At 39.3% G+C, this 18389-nt stretch overlaps 1 protein-coding gene across 2 annotated transcripts in view; it reads right to left on the reverse strand.

The window, feature by feature from the left end:
* Positions 1-385: 385 nt before the first annotated feature.
* Positions 386-18389, reverse strand: part of nr1d2b (nuclear receptor subfamily 1, group D, member 2b) — a 28039-nt gene continuing 10035 nt past the window's right edge. For both annotated transcript variants that reach the window (XM_060824649.1, XM_060824648.1), the window contains exons 4-8: positions 13344-13488; positions 12628-13187; positions 12178-12363; positions 9890-10100; positions 386-2616 (exon numbers count right to left, since the gene is read on the reverse strand). In XM_060824649.1, coding sequence (XP_060680632.1) covers positions 2420-2616; positions 9890-10100; positions 12178-12363; positions 12628-13187; positions 13344-13488 — 1299 coding nt within the window. In that variant the 3' untranslated portion in view covers positions 386-2419. The remainder of the gene's footprint in view (positions 2617-9889; positions 10101-12177; positions 12364-12627; positions 13188-13343; positions 13489-18389) is intronic.

The following is an 18389-nucleotide window of genomic DNA, read 5'->3' on the forward strand; positions in this document are numbered from 1 at the left end:
AAACCCAGAAATGACTATGGTGTAAATAAATAAGCTATGCTGAAGGTTGCTCATCAGCTCTTTGTTAATTATACAAATTTATATTGCACACTGTGAAGAAAGAGGTATATATGATGCAGTTACTTGCGGTCAACTAATATTTGGATAGTTGCTGTTGACAATCACATTGTATGCATTGTGTAATGTGTATCATATACATTTCAGCAATGGTGCAGAACAATATTTTATGTAATTGTGAATGCTGTATTTTAGTATAAATATTTTATGTAATAAAACAAATCTGAGGAAAAAAAAGGCCATAAAATAATTGTGAGCACAATACATTGTTGTTTTATATAAAACATTTAAATTTAAATTTCCAGCATACATACATTACAATGCATTTGAGTGCTTCTAGGAGAGATGGATTTTTTGTTGATTAAGGATACCAGGAAATATGGAGCAAAGATGAGAGAAAGTAGTTAGGTAGCTATAAACCATCATCTAATCGAATGGCAGAACAAGCCTTAAGTGCGATATTCAGTTGTTCAGCACTAGTTAAAATTTACCAATTTTTTTTGATGGTGTTGGCATGTCATGTACTCAGCCCTAATTAATTTCAACACAGCCACAATGGTGGCCATAATCAAAGGAAACGGCCAAGAAAAGGATAGATCTTCTCTATAACAGAATCATCCTGACTGCCTGATAGTTCATCTTTTAGCGGTTGAGAGACCTAGAGAAACAGCATTTGCCTATTTCTTTTCCAATTTGAAATGGTACTTGTCATCAGATGAAATGCTTGTACTGTTATAATAAATTGTTGGTTTTGGTGCCTTTTTCCCTCTAGAAATTGAAGCAAAGATTGTTTTTTCTCCCCACTCCTGTACTCCCGATAAAGAACCTTATCCAATAGCAGTACACGTTTTGAGATCTGAGTGCACTGCTCACCAGTTTCTGATCATAGTCTTGCCAGGCAGACTGACAGGTAGGTAAGTCGTTCAGTTGTGTCTGCAGTTTCATTCTAGAACAAGATGCTAAAAATGTACAAAAGTAGGAGTGCATTTGGCACACCATCTACCAACAATTGCCTGATATAATTCCAAAATTAGATGCACACTTACGTGAAAGGCATTGGATAACCAATTTCCCTGCTCTCAGGTATGCCTCCTGTTTTCTACCTGTCATCTTTTATGTTTCCATTTGCCTACTCATTCCTGATCTGCATTTTCCCATCTCCTAGTGTATCTGCTTTTAAAGCTACAAAATGTGGTTGGAGATTAGAAACTTTTACAATGGCTGCCTCCACAGTTCATCCACTGGTTTACCAACACACTACCTTATTAATGTCATTTAAAAATGCAAAATCAAAAACTTATTAACCAGTTGACTGTCAGCCAACTAGGCATTTTTAGTAATAATTTCTAATGTGTATTTGCTAGACAAGATACCTTTTATCAAGGTTTTTATACTTGCGCTTATCAGGTCAGCTCTCAGGCAAACCCCACCTCTCCTCATAACGGAGAAGTTTTATCTCAGGCAACATCCTACTGAATCTCCTCTGTACCCTCTCCAGTGCAATCACATCCTTCCAATAGTGTGGCAACCAAAGCTGTACACAGTATTTCACCTGTGGCCTGATCAATGTTTTATAAAAAAAACGGATTATCGATTACACAGACAAGAAAGGAAAGTGCATTGCATTGGAAATCATTACTTTACTGCATTGATCCACATCCAAAAATAATACAAATTATAAAGCACATTTTACAGTAGTCAATCCAGGAGGACAATACCAAACTTTAAAATGTTACTCGAGTATAATAACGATTTCATTATATGTAGATTAACAATCAGTGGATGCTGCAAACACAGCTAATAAAGACAAGACATATAGACATGCTGGTTGCAATATGTTATTCAACTGCTTCAATTTGGTGGTTTGAAGAAAAAAGGATCAGGAAGACAACTGGACAATAATCACAGACTCCACAAGTTACTGTCAGGCTGTTTCGAAACTTTTTCTTAACCAGGAAAGTGTTAATTATGGACTTCAGCTTCATTACGCTATGCTCTATTGTCAATCCCACATTGACAGCAATGTTGAATGGAGACTTGCAACATTAAAGCACCAATTTTTTTAAAATCTCTTAAGATTTTAATTTTAAAGTGAAGCCATCATTATCCAAGTCATCTTTAAGGGTGAAATGTAAACAGTGAGTCATATCTATACATATTTGATAGTCTGAAGTTACATACAAGTTAAAATCTCAAAATATATTTTAATTAATATACTTCTAATTTTCAATATTTGATTAATTACTCCCTTTGTAGCTCAAAAATAATGCTGGAGAAAAATGCACTATATATATATAAATATGCATACTCATTCACAAAATATACAGAATAGAAACAAAGGGTGGAGAACTAATTCATAAATTTAAGGATATATTTTGAAGGCCAACAATTCTTCTGAATGCATATTGTTAAGAGAACGCAGGTCAGGTAATTTCAATAGGAGTTTTGTAAAGATGGAGGATTCATTTGGATGATTTTTCATAATTAAGGTTCTGAGTGCTCGAATTAGAGTTTCTTGCAATTGCTCGACTGAGTTAACGTTTTCAATTCCTGAACGATCTAGAAGAGAAAACAATAATTCAAACTCAAAGTCAAACAAAATCATCAAGCATGTTAAAGGTTTTTCTGCAAGGAAAGTAAATTCAGCTACATTTTATTTTTAATGCCTAAAATGTAAGCAAAGCATCTGTCTTACTACAATGCAGAACAAATATAATGAGAAACTGGGCACGTCACTGCCTGAGCTTTGGCAGAACAAGTGCCTTAAGAGGGCTCTAAAGTAGCAACTGTGGTTTGAATTATGCAAGATGCCATATGGGTGCATTGGTAGACATTCCTTGGAAATAAAGCACATGTTGGTGGATGAACCAAAGCTAGTCAGATAAGACAAGGTTTGCAGCAGGAGGCCAGGTTACCCAGAATATTCAGGGATTTCTCCGATTTACCCTATTAGAAATACCATAAGAGGAGTTGAATCTAATTGCAAAGTTCCTAACGCAACTCCATTTTGGACAGCAAATACATCATGTAGGTGTGCAACATTAGTCAGAGATGTACAGCAGGGAAGCAGACCCTTCGGTCCAACACGTCCATGCCGACCAGATATCCCAACCCAATCTAGTCCTATCTGCCAGCACCCAGCCCATATCCCTCCAAACCCTTCCTATTCATATACCCATCCAAATGCCTTTCAAATGCTGCAATTGTACCAGCCTCCACCACCATTTCCCCTGGCAGCTCATTCCCTACATGTACCACCCTCTAAGTGAAATGTTGCCCCTTGGGTCTCATATCTTTGCCCTCTCACCCTAAACCTATGCCCTCTACTCCTGGACTCCCCCACCCCAGGGAAAAAAAAACTGTCTATTTATCCTAGCCATGCCTCTTAATTTTGTAACCCTCTATAAGATCACCCATCAGCCTCCAAATGTTCCAGAGAAAACAGCACCAGCCTAATCAACCACTCCCTATAGCTCAAATCCTCAACCCTGGTAGCATCCTTGTAAATGTTTTCTGAAGCCTTTCAAGTTTGACAACATCTTTCCAATAGGAAGGAGACCAGAACTGCATGCAATATTCCAACAGCGGTCTAACCAATGTCCTGTACAGCCGCAACATGACCGCTCAACTTCTGTACTCAATACTCTGACCGATAAAGGAAAGCATACCAAACGCCTTCTTCACTATCATATCCGCCTGCGACTCCACTTTCAAGGAGCTATGAACCTGCACTCCAAGGTCTCTTTGTTCAGCAACACTCCCTAGGACCTTACCAGTAAGTGTATAAGTCCAGCAGCACCTCGCATTTATCTGAAATAAACTCCATCTGCCATTCTCAGTCCATTGGCCCATCTGACCAAGATCCCATTCTATTCTGAGGTAACCTTCTTCGCTGTTCAATACATTTCCAATTTTGATGTCATCTGCAAACTTACTAACTATATCTATGTTCACATCCAAATCATTTATGTAAATAACAAAAAGTAGTGGACCCAGCACCAATCCTTGTGGCACTCCACTGGTCACAGGCCTCCAGTCTGAAAAACAACCCTCCACCACCACCCTCTCCGTCTTCTACCTTTGAGCCAGTTCTGTATCCAAATGGCTAGTTCTCCCTGCATTCCACGAGATCTAACTATTCTATCAAAGGCCCCTCATCCCGGTGCAGATAGGTGCGGCAGCTGTCCACGACCTGTCCCTCACTTAGACAATCATGTTCATGAGTACCACAACAGCTCTCGGAGATTTTCCTGCCAATAACAAGCAGTCATGTCAGAACAGATCACCAACTCCAAAGCAGAGCTGACCCAATTGACAATGACGTGACGGCATGGTTTTGCAGTCCATTATCAAAAGGGCGATAGTTTGCTAATTTCTAAGTTCCTTCATCTCCCTCCATCCACATATGGATAAGGGTGATGATACTTGCCCAAATGGATTCAGACATGTAGCCAGACAGTTCTTACAATTCTATACTTCCAGCAAGATCTGGTGGATCAAGTTCCACAAGAGTTTAATACAACTCAGCTAGTAATTGTTATTTCCAGCTAATAACTAATTTTACACTTTCTAAAAGGGCTCAAACATCTTAGTCAAATCATCCAGAGTTAATGGTTGTCCAGACTCTCTTGCATACTGTTGCCTAAGATAGTCATGGTAGGGGATTCATCTTTTACAATCTGATATAAAAGGATTTGCTGATCATCTCAATATCAGACTGCAATGAATTTACCAAGCTATTGTCTTCCTTCAGGTTGCTCTCTCTGTCTCGACCTTATGTAGGTAACACGCATGTTTCATTCTACTCCATTGAGCTGCAGACTCTGAACCAGAAACTGGTGCATGGGGCTTCCCCCTGCCACCTGACCTCCTTGCCAACCCACCTCATTAGCTGCAGCCCACCCAGATTCTGCATGCTTTTCTGGAGTGGGCACATATCCTGCAATTCCTTACTTCCTTCCCACTAGAGTCCTGAAGACTCAAAGGAGGTATTCACAGTTCTCCAAATTTAAAACCTTTTCAACAGACTTATGTTTGGTTTCCACGACCCCTAGCCAAGCTTCTGTTCTTCCTGTACGTGACAGTCAGCCAGTAAGAAGCAGGTGGAGAATATGTCAGTAGATCTAACAGTGAATGCACAAGACACAAATAGGCAGCCTCTCCAGAATGAATAGACCCATTCGGTCTCTACCAAGTATATCTACGCAGTGTTCTATCTGCAGCATGATGGAATGGACAAAATGGGCCAAAGAGCCTATTACTGTGCTGCAGACCTCTATGATTCTACACTGGGTTATTGAAGACATTGAGAAGCCTGTTAAATGTCTATTAGGAGTCTGGACGGGTGTCAGAAATTAGGGTCCCCTTTAAACCTGAGATCATTTCCCTACTTCCGGTGTAGCATGAGACCTCATTTAACACATTACAGCACTAGTTAACCATCCACAAGCATAAAGTCATCAGGTGCCACACTTCCATTCATGAATGTAATATTTTCAAAAATAAGGTTGGTTCTTAGCAGGAAACTAATCTTCAGATGGAGGTAGACAAGAGAACAATGGCCAACTGATATTAAGAGCATTTAGCTCCTTTGGCCATTGACCAGGGGACAAGACAATTGCTGGCACAGCTAAGTTACCCACCCATAGAAATAGTATATCAGCAAATGCTCGGGGCAAAGGGCATCCTCATTCAGGCGGTCCTCATCAGGCAGTCTTTATAGAGCTGTTTTCTCCCAATGGAAGATGAACCAGAAGAGGAGGAGAAAGACTTTCCTGACACCTCAGCTGGAGAGCTGGCTTCTGTTTTTACAGCCTTTCAGACTGACAGATTCCATGTCATCAGCCTGCTTGTCCCCAGGTATCAATGAATTTCTAACTATTGTACATTATCGTTTAGCATTTTAACTTAAGCATATCAAGACTGCTGTTTCTGAACAAACTTAATTAACTACTGCATAATTCTCTTGTATCCCTTATTTGTACTGGCTTAAAAAGGTTCTCCCAGCTACATTTTAAGAATTCTTATCCCTCTAAACCTATCACACTGTGACTAACTAGTTAATGCTGGGGATGTTGAATTCCGCACTATCATACCCTATTACTTTTACGCTATGTTGCCTATCTTATCTTTCTATTTCTCACAGACTGTTTTGTGGGTTGGTAGTAAACACTCAACAATGTGAATGCTCCTTTTTGGTTTTTACGTTCTCAACAAATGGCTTCATTTGAGCTATATTCTAAAGATGTCATCCCTCCTTACTGTTATAATAGATTCTCTGATCAATATTGCCATACCCTCTTTTACTTCCATTCCTGTCTTGCCTGAAAAATTGAGCCCCCCGCTTTTAACCTTGCCTTAGTGGCAGCAATGACGTTATATTCCTATGTATGAATTTTTGCTTTCAACTCACCTTCCCTGTTCGTCAAACTCTTGACATGAAAATAAACATCATCCAACTTTGCCAAATTCTCTTGCGTCCAAACTGGCCTCTACTTCCTATAACGTTTTGAATTGCTTGCTGTCTTTTCTAGTTCTGGCTGTGGAACACTTTCAGCTGAACCTTCTCAGGATCCTATACCCTTGCCAAGATAGTTTAACGCTTCCCCAGCAGCACTATACTCACTAGCAAGCACTACTGAAAGTAATCCATAGAATACTATCTTTGAGGTCACTTCCAATACAGAGGAACCTCAATTATCTGAACATCAATTATCCAAATATCTGATTATCCAAAAGAGATCACGAGGCCCAGTTAGAAATATTACATCAAAAGACGTGTTTCCGATGCTGATCATGCCTTTTGTTTACAGTGATTAAAAAAGTGAACTCTGCTTCCTGCAATGCTGCCAGGGAGTGTCCTGGACATCGAAGGGAGCCCAGACACTATCTCCAAATGACTGACCTCCTGTCCTCTCTCTCCACACTTTCCCTGGAGTTCTACACAGCGGTGTACCCTAAACCCAACCTTCTCTGTATAATCTCTCCAACAGTGTCCTTTACAGGGTAAAGATGGAACCTGTCAAAAAGTAGCAGTAAAAAGTTGTGTGCGTGCACGCACGCTATTTGGAGAATCACACCCTTAAACGGCGGCAGCAGCAGTCTTGTTGTTGGTGTCCAGTCCGGCTGCCACAGAGAGGGGGCAGGGGGTGGACAGTGTTGGGGGTGGGTGGGCAGTGTTGGATAGGGCTGGGGGGTGATGTTGGACGGGGTTGGCTTGTGGGTGGTGTTGGACGGGGTTGGGGGCGGGGGCTCACGCGTGGTGTGCTGCTGCCTAGTGTCCTGAACAGGGAGCAGACTAAAACAGAAAACTCTAAGCCCCAGAGGAAAGGCAGTTAATCGATTAACCAAATAATCAATTATCCGAACAAGACAGTGCCTGCCCATCTCATTCGGATAATCAAGGTTCCTCTGCAGGTACCACATATCTGTTTGCCCTCCCCTTCAGGAAACCCTGCAATCATTGAATGCCAACACACCATCTTGGATTATGAGTTGAGTGAGAGAAAGAGAATGAGGGCATGAGTGAAAAAGCACACGTGCATATGAGGGAACTATTCTGTGAGAGAGGGCACGGTTGTGTGCCTGTGTGTAGGAGAGCATAAGGACATATGAGTGCGCATAAGGGCATTTAGGTTGGTGAGGTTTAATGGGCGTGTGAGCGCAGATGGGCTGAAGTGAACAGGTGAGTGGCAGAACAACGGGAGGATGTTTGTGAATTAGTGAAGAGTGCACAGCAGCGAGTGCGACAGTCTGCGCAAAAGGTGTGTGTGTATGGAGGTTCAGAAAGTAATCAGGAAAGCTAATGGGATACTAGCCTTTATTATGGGACAAACTTAATATAAAAGTAAGGATTTTATGCTTCAGTGATACAGGTAATTGGTACCTCATTCAGGTAAATACAGTTTTGGTCTTTTTATTTACAGAAAGAGGAGTAGAGCATTTGGCCCTTTGAACCTACTCTGCATTAAGGATGGACGAAAATGCATTACAGGAACTTTACTAGATTGTTATCTGAAATGGGCAAGGGATCTTACAAAAAGAGATTAGAATTCAGTGGTGCGTGCAGTGACTAGACTGAAGTTTCTAAGATCTAAAATGATCTTGACAAGGTGGCCATGGAAAAGTTGCTGAAGCTTGCTGATGAATCCAGAATTAGGGGACATGCTTTAAAACTGGGAGTCAACTTTTTAGAAGCAGAGACAAGAGGATTTTTATTTCCTCTGAGGTTTGAGAGAATTTGCAATTTAGAGTGTGGGGGACATGGGGTCAGTGAATATTTTTAATGGGAAGGCAGATTGCTTCTCTTACCTAATAAGAACCTAAGGTGTTTAGGGATAGATGGCAAAGTGAAATTTCAAATACAAACAGATTAGAAATCAACTTATTGAATGGTGAAGTGGTGGATCAGGCCCAAGGTCCTACTTTTGCTCCTAATTCAAATGTTTGTAAGGTGGTGCTAGAGGGGGTAAGAGGTACATAAGTGCACAGTTTAGAAGGTTATAAAAAGGTATGGGATGAGGAGAATGTGGGATGAAGAAGGATTATATAGGAAACTACCATTATCCTCAGTGTTTCAGCCCACTGTTGATCACAGTTTAAGCAACAGACATCTTAATAAAAGTCAGCAGCACCTCCTCCAGGCAGCAAGACAATTGACACACCTGTCCCTCCCTTTGAGTAATTGGTAATATGCACAATCTGTGAGACATACGTGCAAACCTTGCAATGGTGCCAACTGTCTGAAGGTGAGGTGAAATATATGAATGTTAGGAAGCCTATTCGATAGATTTTTGGTAGGGAATAGGAGTGTGGTTCTTTAAAAGGGTTTGAGGCTGCTGACACAGTTGATAGAATATAAGATTAGAAGATGACATCCGACCTTCACCACTTGAGAGGTCACTGAACTTGTACATTCTTGGTGCTTGATTTCTGGTGTTGAACTTCATGCCCATTTGTTTTCCACTCAATCTTGGAAGTCTCCTTCTCAATTTTATGCATAGGTCAAAAACTGTCCTCAAAAGTAGGAGAGGAAGAAGAAGCTTTATTCATTCACATGGGTGTTGTGGCTGAGCCTGCATTTATTGCCTGTCCCTGGTTGCCCTAATTCTTTCTTAGGTTAGACTTGCTTCTATTTGCAAAGGAGAAAGTGAGGTCTGCAGATGCTGGAGATCAGAGCTGAAAATGTGTTGCTGGAAAAGCACAGCAAGTCAGGCAGCATCCAAGGAATAGGAAATTCAACGTTTCAGGCATAAGCCCTTCTTCCTGATGAAGGGCTTATGCCCGAAACGTCGAATTTCCTGTTCCTTGGAGGCTGCCTGACTTGCTGTGCTTTTCCAGCAACACATTTTCAGCTCTATTTGCAAAGTCTACTGCAGTAACAATGCACCTCCCACTTAAGCGACATAGGCTAGGATTTAAAGTGGTGCTAACTATTCACTATATTGACCCCTGCTAATATATTCAGGCAAAGAAAAGTTACTACATTCCAATGGGCAGGTAGTGTAAAGTTGGTATACTGCCTGTGTTTTAAGCATGGGAGAATGTCACATTCTGGTCCCCATAGCCACTTTTAGAGGCTTCCCAATTTTGGTCTGCATTGCCCAACAATAAGAAATGCAAAAGGTCAGAGAAATGATGGCATTACAACAATAAGGACAGAAATAAATTTGAGGGGTATTAAGAAGATAGTTAATATATTTTCTTGACGTGTTTTAGTTTTCAAATTATTTACAACTCACAACAGGAAAAATACATTTTCTACAGAAATGACGTAAAAGTGGCATTCATGTACAATTTTAATGAACATACTAATTATAGCAGCTATTCTTACCAGCAGAAACCAGGACAACAGCTGTAAACAGGCTCATTTCCTCTTCACTCAGCTGCAGGGCACCAAGCTTCTCACTAAACTCAAACATGGACATCAACAAATCACCTGCTCCCAGTAACTGCAACTCTTCCATGCCATAACTTTTTCCACTGAGAAACGTGACCGTGCGCTCATGTACATCAAATAAAGCAGCAAAGCGTACCATTAATACCTGCCAATGATAGAAATGGGTATTAATTACCACATCATTCAGAAAGTCTCTGGACGTGGAATATCTAAAATTTTACATTAAGAAAAATAGTTTCTAAAAGTACAACTTCAATGTGAAATATTTTCCGGGGCTGAGTTGCAATCCTAATGTTAGCTTAAGTTTCGGCTCAGAAACAAAATTGTGATCATGGCAGGACGCTAGACATGATCTTCCCAGAGACAGCCAGCTGGAAAGAAGTCCTGTCCAATTATGGACATTAACTGTGTTCTAAAATCAAGATATACAGAAAGGGCCTCGAGCTTTGGCTGTAACATGGACATAGCTGAGGTGTCAGTAGCAGCAATGTAAGTGGTGCCAAGGAGTCACCTTAAGTAGAAGTGCAACGACTGCTATAGTAACTCACTAGTGGAGACATCAGGTTGCAATGAGATACTTTTTTGCTTGAGAAAACCTGAGCACTACTATTTAATCCCAGCAACTTCAGAAAAGGGGCTCATTTGCAACTCAAACGTTCTGCTTTGCTGCCACATGGACCCATGTTCCATTTTCAGGCTGCTTTGGTGTCCTCTCATCCACTTTCCTGCTCTCTCCTTATTTTCCTCAATTCCCATTTTGATCAAGATTCTCTTTCAGCTTTAAAGTATACACAAGGACCCTGCCCTCGCATCTCTCTATGGCAAGGGATTTTTAAAACTCAACTCTCAGAAGAAATTCCTTCTTATCTCAGTCTTAAATTGGCACCATTATATTTTGAGACTATGCCCTCTCGTCAGAGACTTTCCATAAGGGGAAGCATCCTCATTATTTACCTTGACAAGCTCCTCAACAATCATATGTTTAAATGAAATAATCTCATTCTCATAAATTCCAACAATTAAAGCCCCAACCTGTTCAGTCTTTGCTCATAAGACAGTCTCTATATCCCGGGATCATCCTCTAACCTTCTCTAAACTGCCTCCGATAAAATATTTCCTTAAATAAGGGGACCAAATCTTCTCAGTACTCCAGATATGGTATAACCAGCCCCTTCCAAGGAAGGTTGGTCCCAATTGCCTTATGCACCTATATGCTAGTTTTCATGAACAAGTACCAAGTCCCTTTGTGTTACAGCTTTCTGCAGTTTCCCCCCTTTTGTTCTCCTTTCCAAAATGAACTGCAGAAAATTAGCTACATGGTACAAATTTATTAACAGCACGTGTACATTGAGATTGGAATGGTGCTGAGCAACACAGGCTCATAATTTAAAATAAACCCATTCACTTGCTTTATCACAGTTTGAAAAAAGAGCACAGTCCCAAAATTCTGGTGCCCCTCACCTTGGCCGTGAAGGTAAATCTTTATTTGGCCCACAGCAAAGGTTCCTTATCAACTGCAAGGATATTCATTCAGCCTAATATGACCACACAAGACATAAAATTCTCAAGATTTGAGAACTTTCCCAGTCACACTGAAAAACAGAATTTGGGTGCAGGAATGGTGGAAGATACGGTCATCTGCCTACAAGATGGATTGATTGGTGTTTTCCATGGGAGGTTTTAGAAAGGTCTCCATTCTGCACTTTTGAGTGATCCCACCAAAGTTCAGCTCTACCATGCCACCAGAATTTCTACCCTGTGATCTACATTCTAATTGCAAAATCATAAGTAAGAATTCTAAATAAATGTGTACTGGTCTTCATACTGTTCTTACCAAACCACTCAAACCAAAAAGGCCTTGGTTTGGCTCCTGATGCACTGAGTTACCCATTCTCTGTGGACTGATAACAGTGTCCACAGCTAGGAAATAATAATTCATTGTCCATTTGCTCCCATTTAAAAGAATGACACCAGGAAGGCGCTTTGTTCTTGTTCTCACATCATCCTACAATAATCAAACAGCCTAAAACACCCTGACGTGCACATGAAGTATGTCTACTCATTGACTTAACAGAATGACGAAAAGATATGAAATGTGTATATTGTATTTATATAGTCAAAACACAAAGACTGTTTAATACTGCTGAATTCGCAATTTCTGAATTTCCAGTGCCTAGATAACCGAAAAGTATTGGTGAATTTTTTAAAACTTCTGTACGTACCTCAAATGTTCCAGCTTTAAGCAAGCTAACTTGGTCATGTTGGGATAGATCTTTGAATCCTGGAATACGTTTTGCAAATTCTACCACTTCTCTAACTGCAGGTGTAAAGCTCATGGAGAATTCTTCCCAGATTTCCTGTTCTGATTTATTGGGATTTACATAAGGCGACATACTCATCGGGCACACCTAGCCAAGACAAACATCAAAATTCAGTATGAAAACCAGAAACTGAAGTTTTAACTAACAAATAGGTGTTCTATTCAAAATGTATAGGAAGAAAATACCGATCTTAAATAAGGAGTTGTAAGAATTAAATATTGTATTGCAAAATATGAACTCAATTTTTTTCTTAATATCAATAGTTGATCTCAATACAGAACTTTCAAACAAATAGGCAATCACGTTGCAATAAATGTATGATCCTTTTCTAAACATAGATAGTGTATTTACCAGATGCATTCTCCTTTCCGTGGTACAAGAATGGTCAAACATAGCGTTGTTCTGAGAAAATTCATCTTCTGCAATTGCATTTTGAGTATATTCATTCAAAACAGTATGATAATGCTTACTTATGAATCTATCGGACACACCATTTGGGCAAAATACATGGTTATTAATCTTATTTGTGTTAGAGATTTTGTGCTGGTTTGCATTGTGAAAACAGTGGCTTCCATTGAGGTTATTTGTAGACTGATCAATTATCCAATTATCATCACTATTCTTCTGAGTACTCTTTCTGTTCTGGAGCTTCTCAGCTTCCAGCATTTTGCCCATTTTTTCTTGAGTACAGTAGAATGTTTCCTTATGGGCTTTGGCCACTGTACCAATTACATCATCTTCAATGTTTTGAAGTTGTTTATGTTGTAATTGTGAAGAAGCAATCTCATCTTGTGATCCTTCAGTCTGTGCATAGCCGTTCAGCTGATTATTCATCATCTTCTTCATTGCACTTTGCATTTCAATCAACATTCTCTGCTTCTCACGTTTAGGAATGCGTCCAAATCGAACAGCTGTAACAGAATATCCCAAAGATTTTCAACATTGTACTGGAACAATTTGCATTGCAAACTTACCTTCCAATAGTTTTAAAATATGGCCATATCTGATGTATCTGCTGCCATAATTATACTATTGTAAGTATTGTCCCTATCTGCAATGGTACTCACCATCTCGGGACATGCCTACAGCTAAACACTTCTTAAAACGACACTGCTGACACCGGTTCCTATTCATCCTCATTATGGAACAGTTTTCATTTTTCAGGCATTTCTTGTATTGGATATTCTGCTGAATGCTCCTTCGGAAAAATCCCTGCAAGAACAAATACAAAACATTCCAGCTAATCCATATTTTTAGAAATTGCAAATTTACACCCAGTTGCCTGTAGCCATAGTTGTTCAAGCCTTTATAGTTTTAAGCAATCTGGAATGTTAGTCAATTTGTGCATTTTTTAAAGAGAAGTTACTAATGGTACAAACACATATTAAACTGCTTACTATTTCTTTGCAACGTGACAATTTAACAACAGAACACTTCTTGGTCAAAATCTGCATCTTTGAAGTGGTAAGCACCAGAGAAAATAATAGTACAGCTTTTTCACATCCAAGGCTCCAAGCTTATGAACAATAATTTCTCACATACATGATAAATGTAGGGGAATGGGTCTGAGTGGGTGGCTCTTCAGAGGGTCAGTGTGGACTTGTTGGGCCGAAGGGCCTGTTTCCATACTGTAAGTAATCTAATCTAAAGAAACTCATTTTTCTGCAAAAAATACTCTAGAGGAGAAATAATTAACCTCTTACAAGGCATCAAACTTTCCAAAGGATCAACAAATATCTACTCACAAGAAGTACTAGACTCTAAAGAGTCAAATTAGGAGGAGGAGTGAAGCACATGCTACCTTACGCAAGCGATTTTTTGCAAATATCCACTAGAAAGAGTATGATAATACTTATGAATCCATCTGTGCAAACTAGATGAAATTTGTTAGTTTCCATTGCAAAAAAAAGTGGGATATATTAATTTAGACTGCTGTTAGAAAAACTGACGACCTTCCCCCGTATATACTGTACATACATTCGCACACACGAAGCAGTATTTTTAGATGTTTATATCAACTCAAATTCTATTTTGAATGAAAAATCAAGAGACAGTCTAGAGACAGTCCTGAGAATGAGGTATTATGACTCCGGGAAGATAAAGCCCTTAGAACATAAGACATCCGTTAGCTGCCCTGCAGTCAGTCAATATACTGTACGCTTGGCCAGGATCCAATTCACATCGTTCCCACCAATCTCCTATTTCAACTGAGAAATGGTGTACTTACAGAGGGCCTTTAACGTATGTAGACTTCAAGCCTGTGGAGAGTGCGTATACTTCACATTGGAATCAAGCAGCATGGAAAGGATACAGCAAAGCTTAGCAGATAAGCTTTAGTTATTTAGAAAAGCTTAAAACAAAATTGGGCTTTCCTCACCAAATGAAGTTAAAGGTGACCTTTCCATTTTACAGAAGTATCTAACAGTAAACTGTAAAAGTTCGCTTCTGCTGATTTGAACATTTATATCAAGAAGGATTCGATGCAAAATTATATTTGAAATTAAAAGAATTTATAAAGGTTTTATTTTCAGAAGGACAATTAAAACATGGAGATATTTTTACCGCAAGTAGTTATCAAAAGAGTTATCAAAACCTCTTAAAGAGAATTAACTGCTATATTTGAAAAGGAAGAATATTAAATGAGGAAATGGGAAGGAAATGAGATTAAAGTTTCAGTTGAAGTGCTGGCATCAGAACAAGCACAAGCCAAATTATGTATTTCTGCATTTTAATACTAATTCTTAGTTCAGTTCTTAATTTATCATGCAATATTACACTTAGACTGAAAATCAAACAGCAAATTTCACCACAACTTGAACTGCTACAAAGTATGGTTATTGCTGGAATGAACTCACTTGTTAAGGAGATATAGGTTTGTTGATGCAAGTTAAAATAGCTTTAAATTTAATGCTATATGTTTCAGAAGGTGGCTGCATGAGTGCAGGGGGTCCTGATTTAGAAACATCCAATTTATGAATGCTTGTACTTAGAAAGTGATCCCATGTAGAGATGTAATTTCAATGATCCAACATATGAACATTTTCTGTGCTTACAAATGGTTACTTCACATTGTCCTGCATTGTGTTCCAACTTGTATCAAATCAACTTGCAAGTGGACTCAAGACCAGAATTTGGGGACTACCTGTATTCTAATATACTTGAAGACAAAAGAAAGCAGACTTATTTTATTGGAAAACAAGTGCGCTTCATACTGTGAAAGGCTTCACAGAAATGTAAGTCTATGTTATCCTCACTTTGCAAAAATCTAATTTGTTATTTATATGTTTTAGAAAATAACTTTTGATTTAGCAGTTAAAGTTTGAACTATAGGAAAGTAGGGAAACCAGTAAAACTTCTGATATAAATCCAATCAAATAAGCCTGAAATTAACACATTTAAAAGGTGGCTTGTGTTTGAGTGTGCTGAATGTAAAATAATTTGTTTACATTTCTGGTTGAACCAAACAAAATATGCAACAGTGCCATACAGATAATAATTTAGAATGAAGCCTTGACTAGAGGTGCTTTTGTTTAACATAGCAGTGTTTTTATTGACAGAAGCATGCGGTGATATTTTCAGGAGCATATGAAGAATGCAGATGCAGAAATGAGGCCTCATTCCTAATGCCTGAAATGTCGATTCTCCTGCTCCTCAGATGCTGCCTGACCTACTGTGCTTGTCCAGCACCACACTTCTGATAGTGATATTTTTACATTTGGTCTTGTGTAGGCTGCACTTAAGTAAGGAGAGTCAAGGGAAATAACTATTAGCCAGTAAGGCCTGAACTTCAAGCAGAATATTAATTTTATTATTCAAATACAAAATGCAGACAGGGCACTATGTCAGTTTGAACCTCGAGGGAAAAGCAGGTGGAATATTTGCTCCATCTTTCAACTCATGGACGTCTACGATGGTCCCCACCAATTGTTGTGGGAGAAAGCATTCAGTTTGGAAAGCTACAGGCAAATAGCTAGGTATTAAGCAGCAAAAAAAGTCATATACAGTATAATGTCTTCACAGAAAAGATGAGTCAAGTAGGCAAAAGTTAACGGAAAGATATTCTTACAATCTAATCTCCAAATAGTTGGAATGCTGAGAAGTATTAAAGTGAATGCAGGACTGTGGTATATCTTTGGATTGGCTCCACAAGAGTGTGCAAACCTTCAATATTTCATAAATATACAGAATATTTGCTTCCCCTGTCCTCCATCCCATCAAAGAGTAAAAATACACATGATGAGTTAATCACATATAGAGTCATACAGCACTGAAATAGACCCTTTGGCCCAACTCATCTACACCGACCAGACAACCCAATCTGACCCTGTCCGATTTATTAGCATTTGGTCCTTATCCCTCTCAACTCTTCCTAGTCATATACCCATCCAGATGTCTTTTAAATTTTGCAATTGTACCCGCCCCATCACTTCCTCTGGCAGCTTGTTCTATAAACGCACCAATATCTGCGTGAAAACATTATCCGCCAGGTCCCTTTTAAATCCTTTCTCTCTTGCCTTAAACCTGTGTCCTCTACTTTCAGATTCCTCCACTGTAGGAAAAAGACCTTGGCTATTCAACCTATCAATGCCCGTCAATTTTGTAAGCCTCTATAAAGGTTACCTCTCAGTCTCTATTGCTCCAAGGAAAAATGCCCCAGCCTATTCAGCCTCTCCCTATAGCTCAAACCCTCCAATTCCAGCACATCCTTATAAATCTTTTCTGCACTTTCTCAAGTTTACCAACATCCTTCCTAAAATTGTATGCATACACCAAAAGTCATCTCACCAATGTCCTGTACAGCCACAGCCTGTTATCCCAACCGCTATACTCAACACTATTACCAATGAAGGTAAGCATGCCAAACACCTTCTCACCACCCTGTCTACCTGTAACTCCACTTTCACACCAGCACCCCAAGGTCTATACAAGCATACCACCTATATTCACATCCAAATCATGATAAAACACTAGTCTAAGCACTACCCTCTGTCTCCTACCTTCAAGCCAATTTTGTATCCAATTGGCTAGCTCCTCCAGGATCCCGTGATCAAACCTTACCAATCAGGACCTTGTCAAATGCTTTGCTGAAGACAATATAATCAATGCATGACACTCCTGCCTTGATCAATCATCTTCGTCACCTCTTCTAAAAACTCACTCAAATTAGTGAGACACAATTTCCTATGCACAAAACCATGCTGACTATCCCTGATCAGTCCTTGCCTTTTCAAATGCGCATAAATCCTGTCCCTCAGAATCCCCTCCAGCAACCTATCCACCACTAACTTCAGGCTCACCGATCTATAGTTCCCTGACTTTTCCTTACATAATGGCATCATGTTAGCCACCCTTCAGTCTTCCGACACCTTATCCATGGCTATCAATTTAACAAATATCTCAGCAAATTGCCCAGCAGTGTCTTCCCTAGCTTCCCACAATGTTCTGGGAAACATTTGGCTATAGTGTTTAGTCAGTGGTGTTTTTCTTTTTCATTTTAATTTCTCTTTATGTACAAAGTTTGTCCTTGTTTAAACACACAAAATCTTGTGGCATGGTGTTGAGTGTTTGGATTTCTTCTATGAATGTCCTTAATGGGATCTTAATATTTCACATGATATGAGCCCTGACAATTTGATATGTCCACCTCAAGAAAAGACATTATTCTAAGATACAACCAAAAACGTTTGAAATAACACAGATATGCAATAATAAAAGGCCAGGAAGAGAAAGAATTCTGAAAGGCAAATTTGGGAACTGAGCTAAGAAATATGTATTTGCATAGAGTGTAATCAACAAAGCCCAACCATCATCTGCTGCTTTATCAACGGCCTTTCCATAACAAAGTCAGAAATGGGACTGTTTGCTGACAATTGCAATATTCAGTAATATATCTCAGAAACTGAACCAATCTATTCCTAAATGCAGCAGGAGCTAGGCAAGTGACATTGAATATTACTTGTCCACACTTCATATGAGTAATAACCACCTCCAACACAAAATAGTCTAAGCATATAACATTTAGCATTGCTTCTCACCACCAACATTCTCAGGATCACCACTGACCAGAAACATGAGTGGACCTGCCACAAAAATAATTTGATTACTGAAGCAAG

This window comes from Hemiscyllium ocellatum, chromosome 5 (genome assembly GCF_020745735.1).
Source record: "Hemiscyllium ocellatum isolate sHemOce1 chromosome 5, sHemOce1.pat.X.cur, whole genome shotgun sequence".
In the NCBI taxonomy this organism is placed as follows: Eukaryota; Metazoa; Chordata; class Chondrichthyes; order Orectolobiformes; family Hemiscylliidae; genus Hemiscyllium; species Hemiscyllium ocellatum.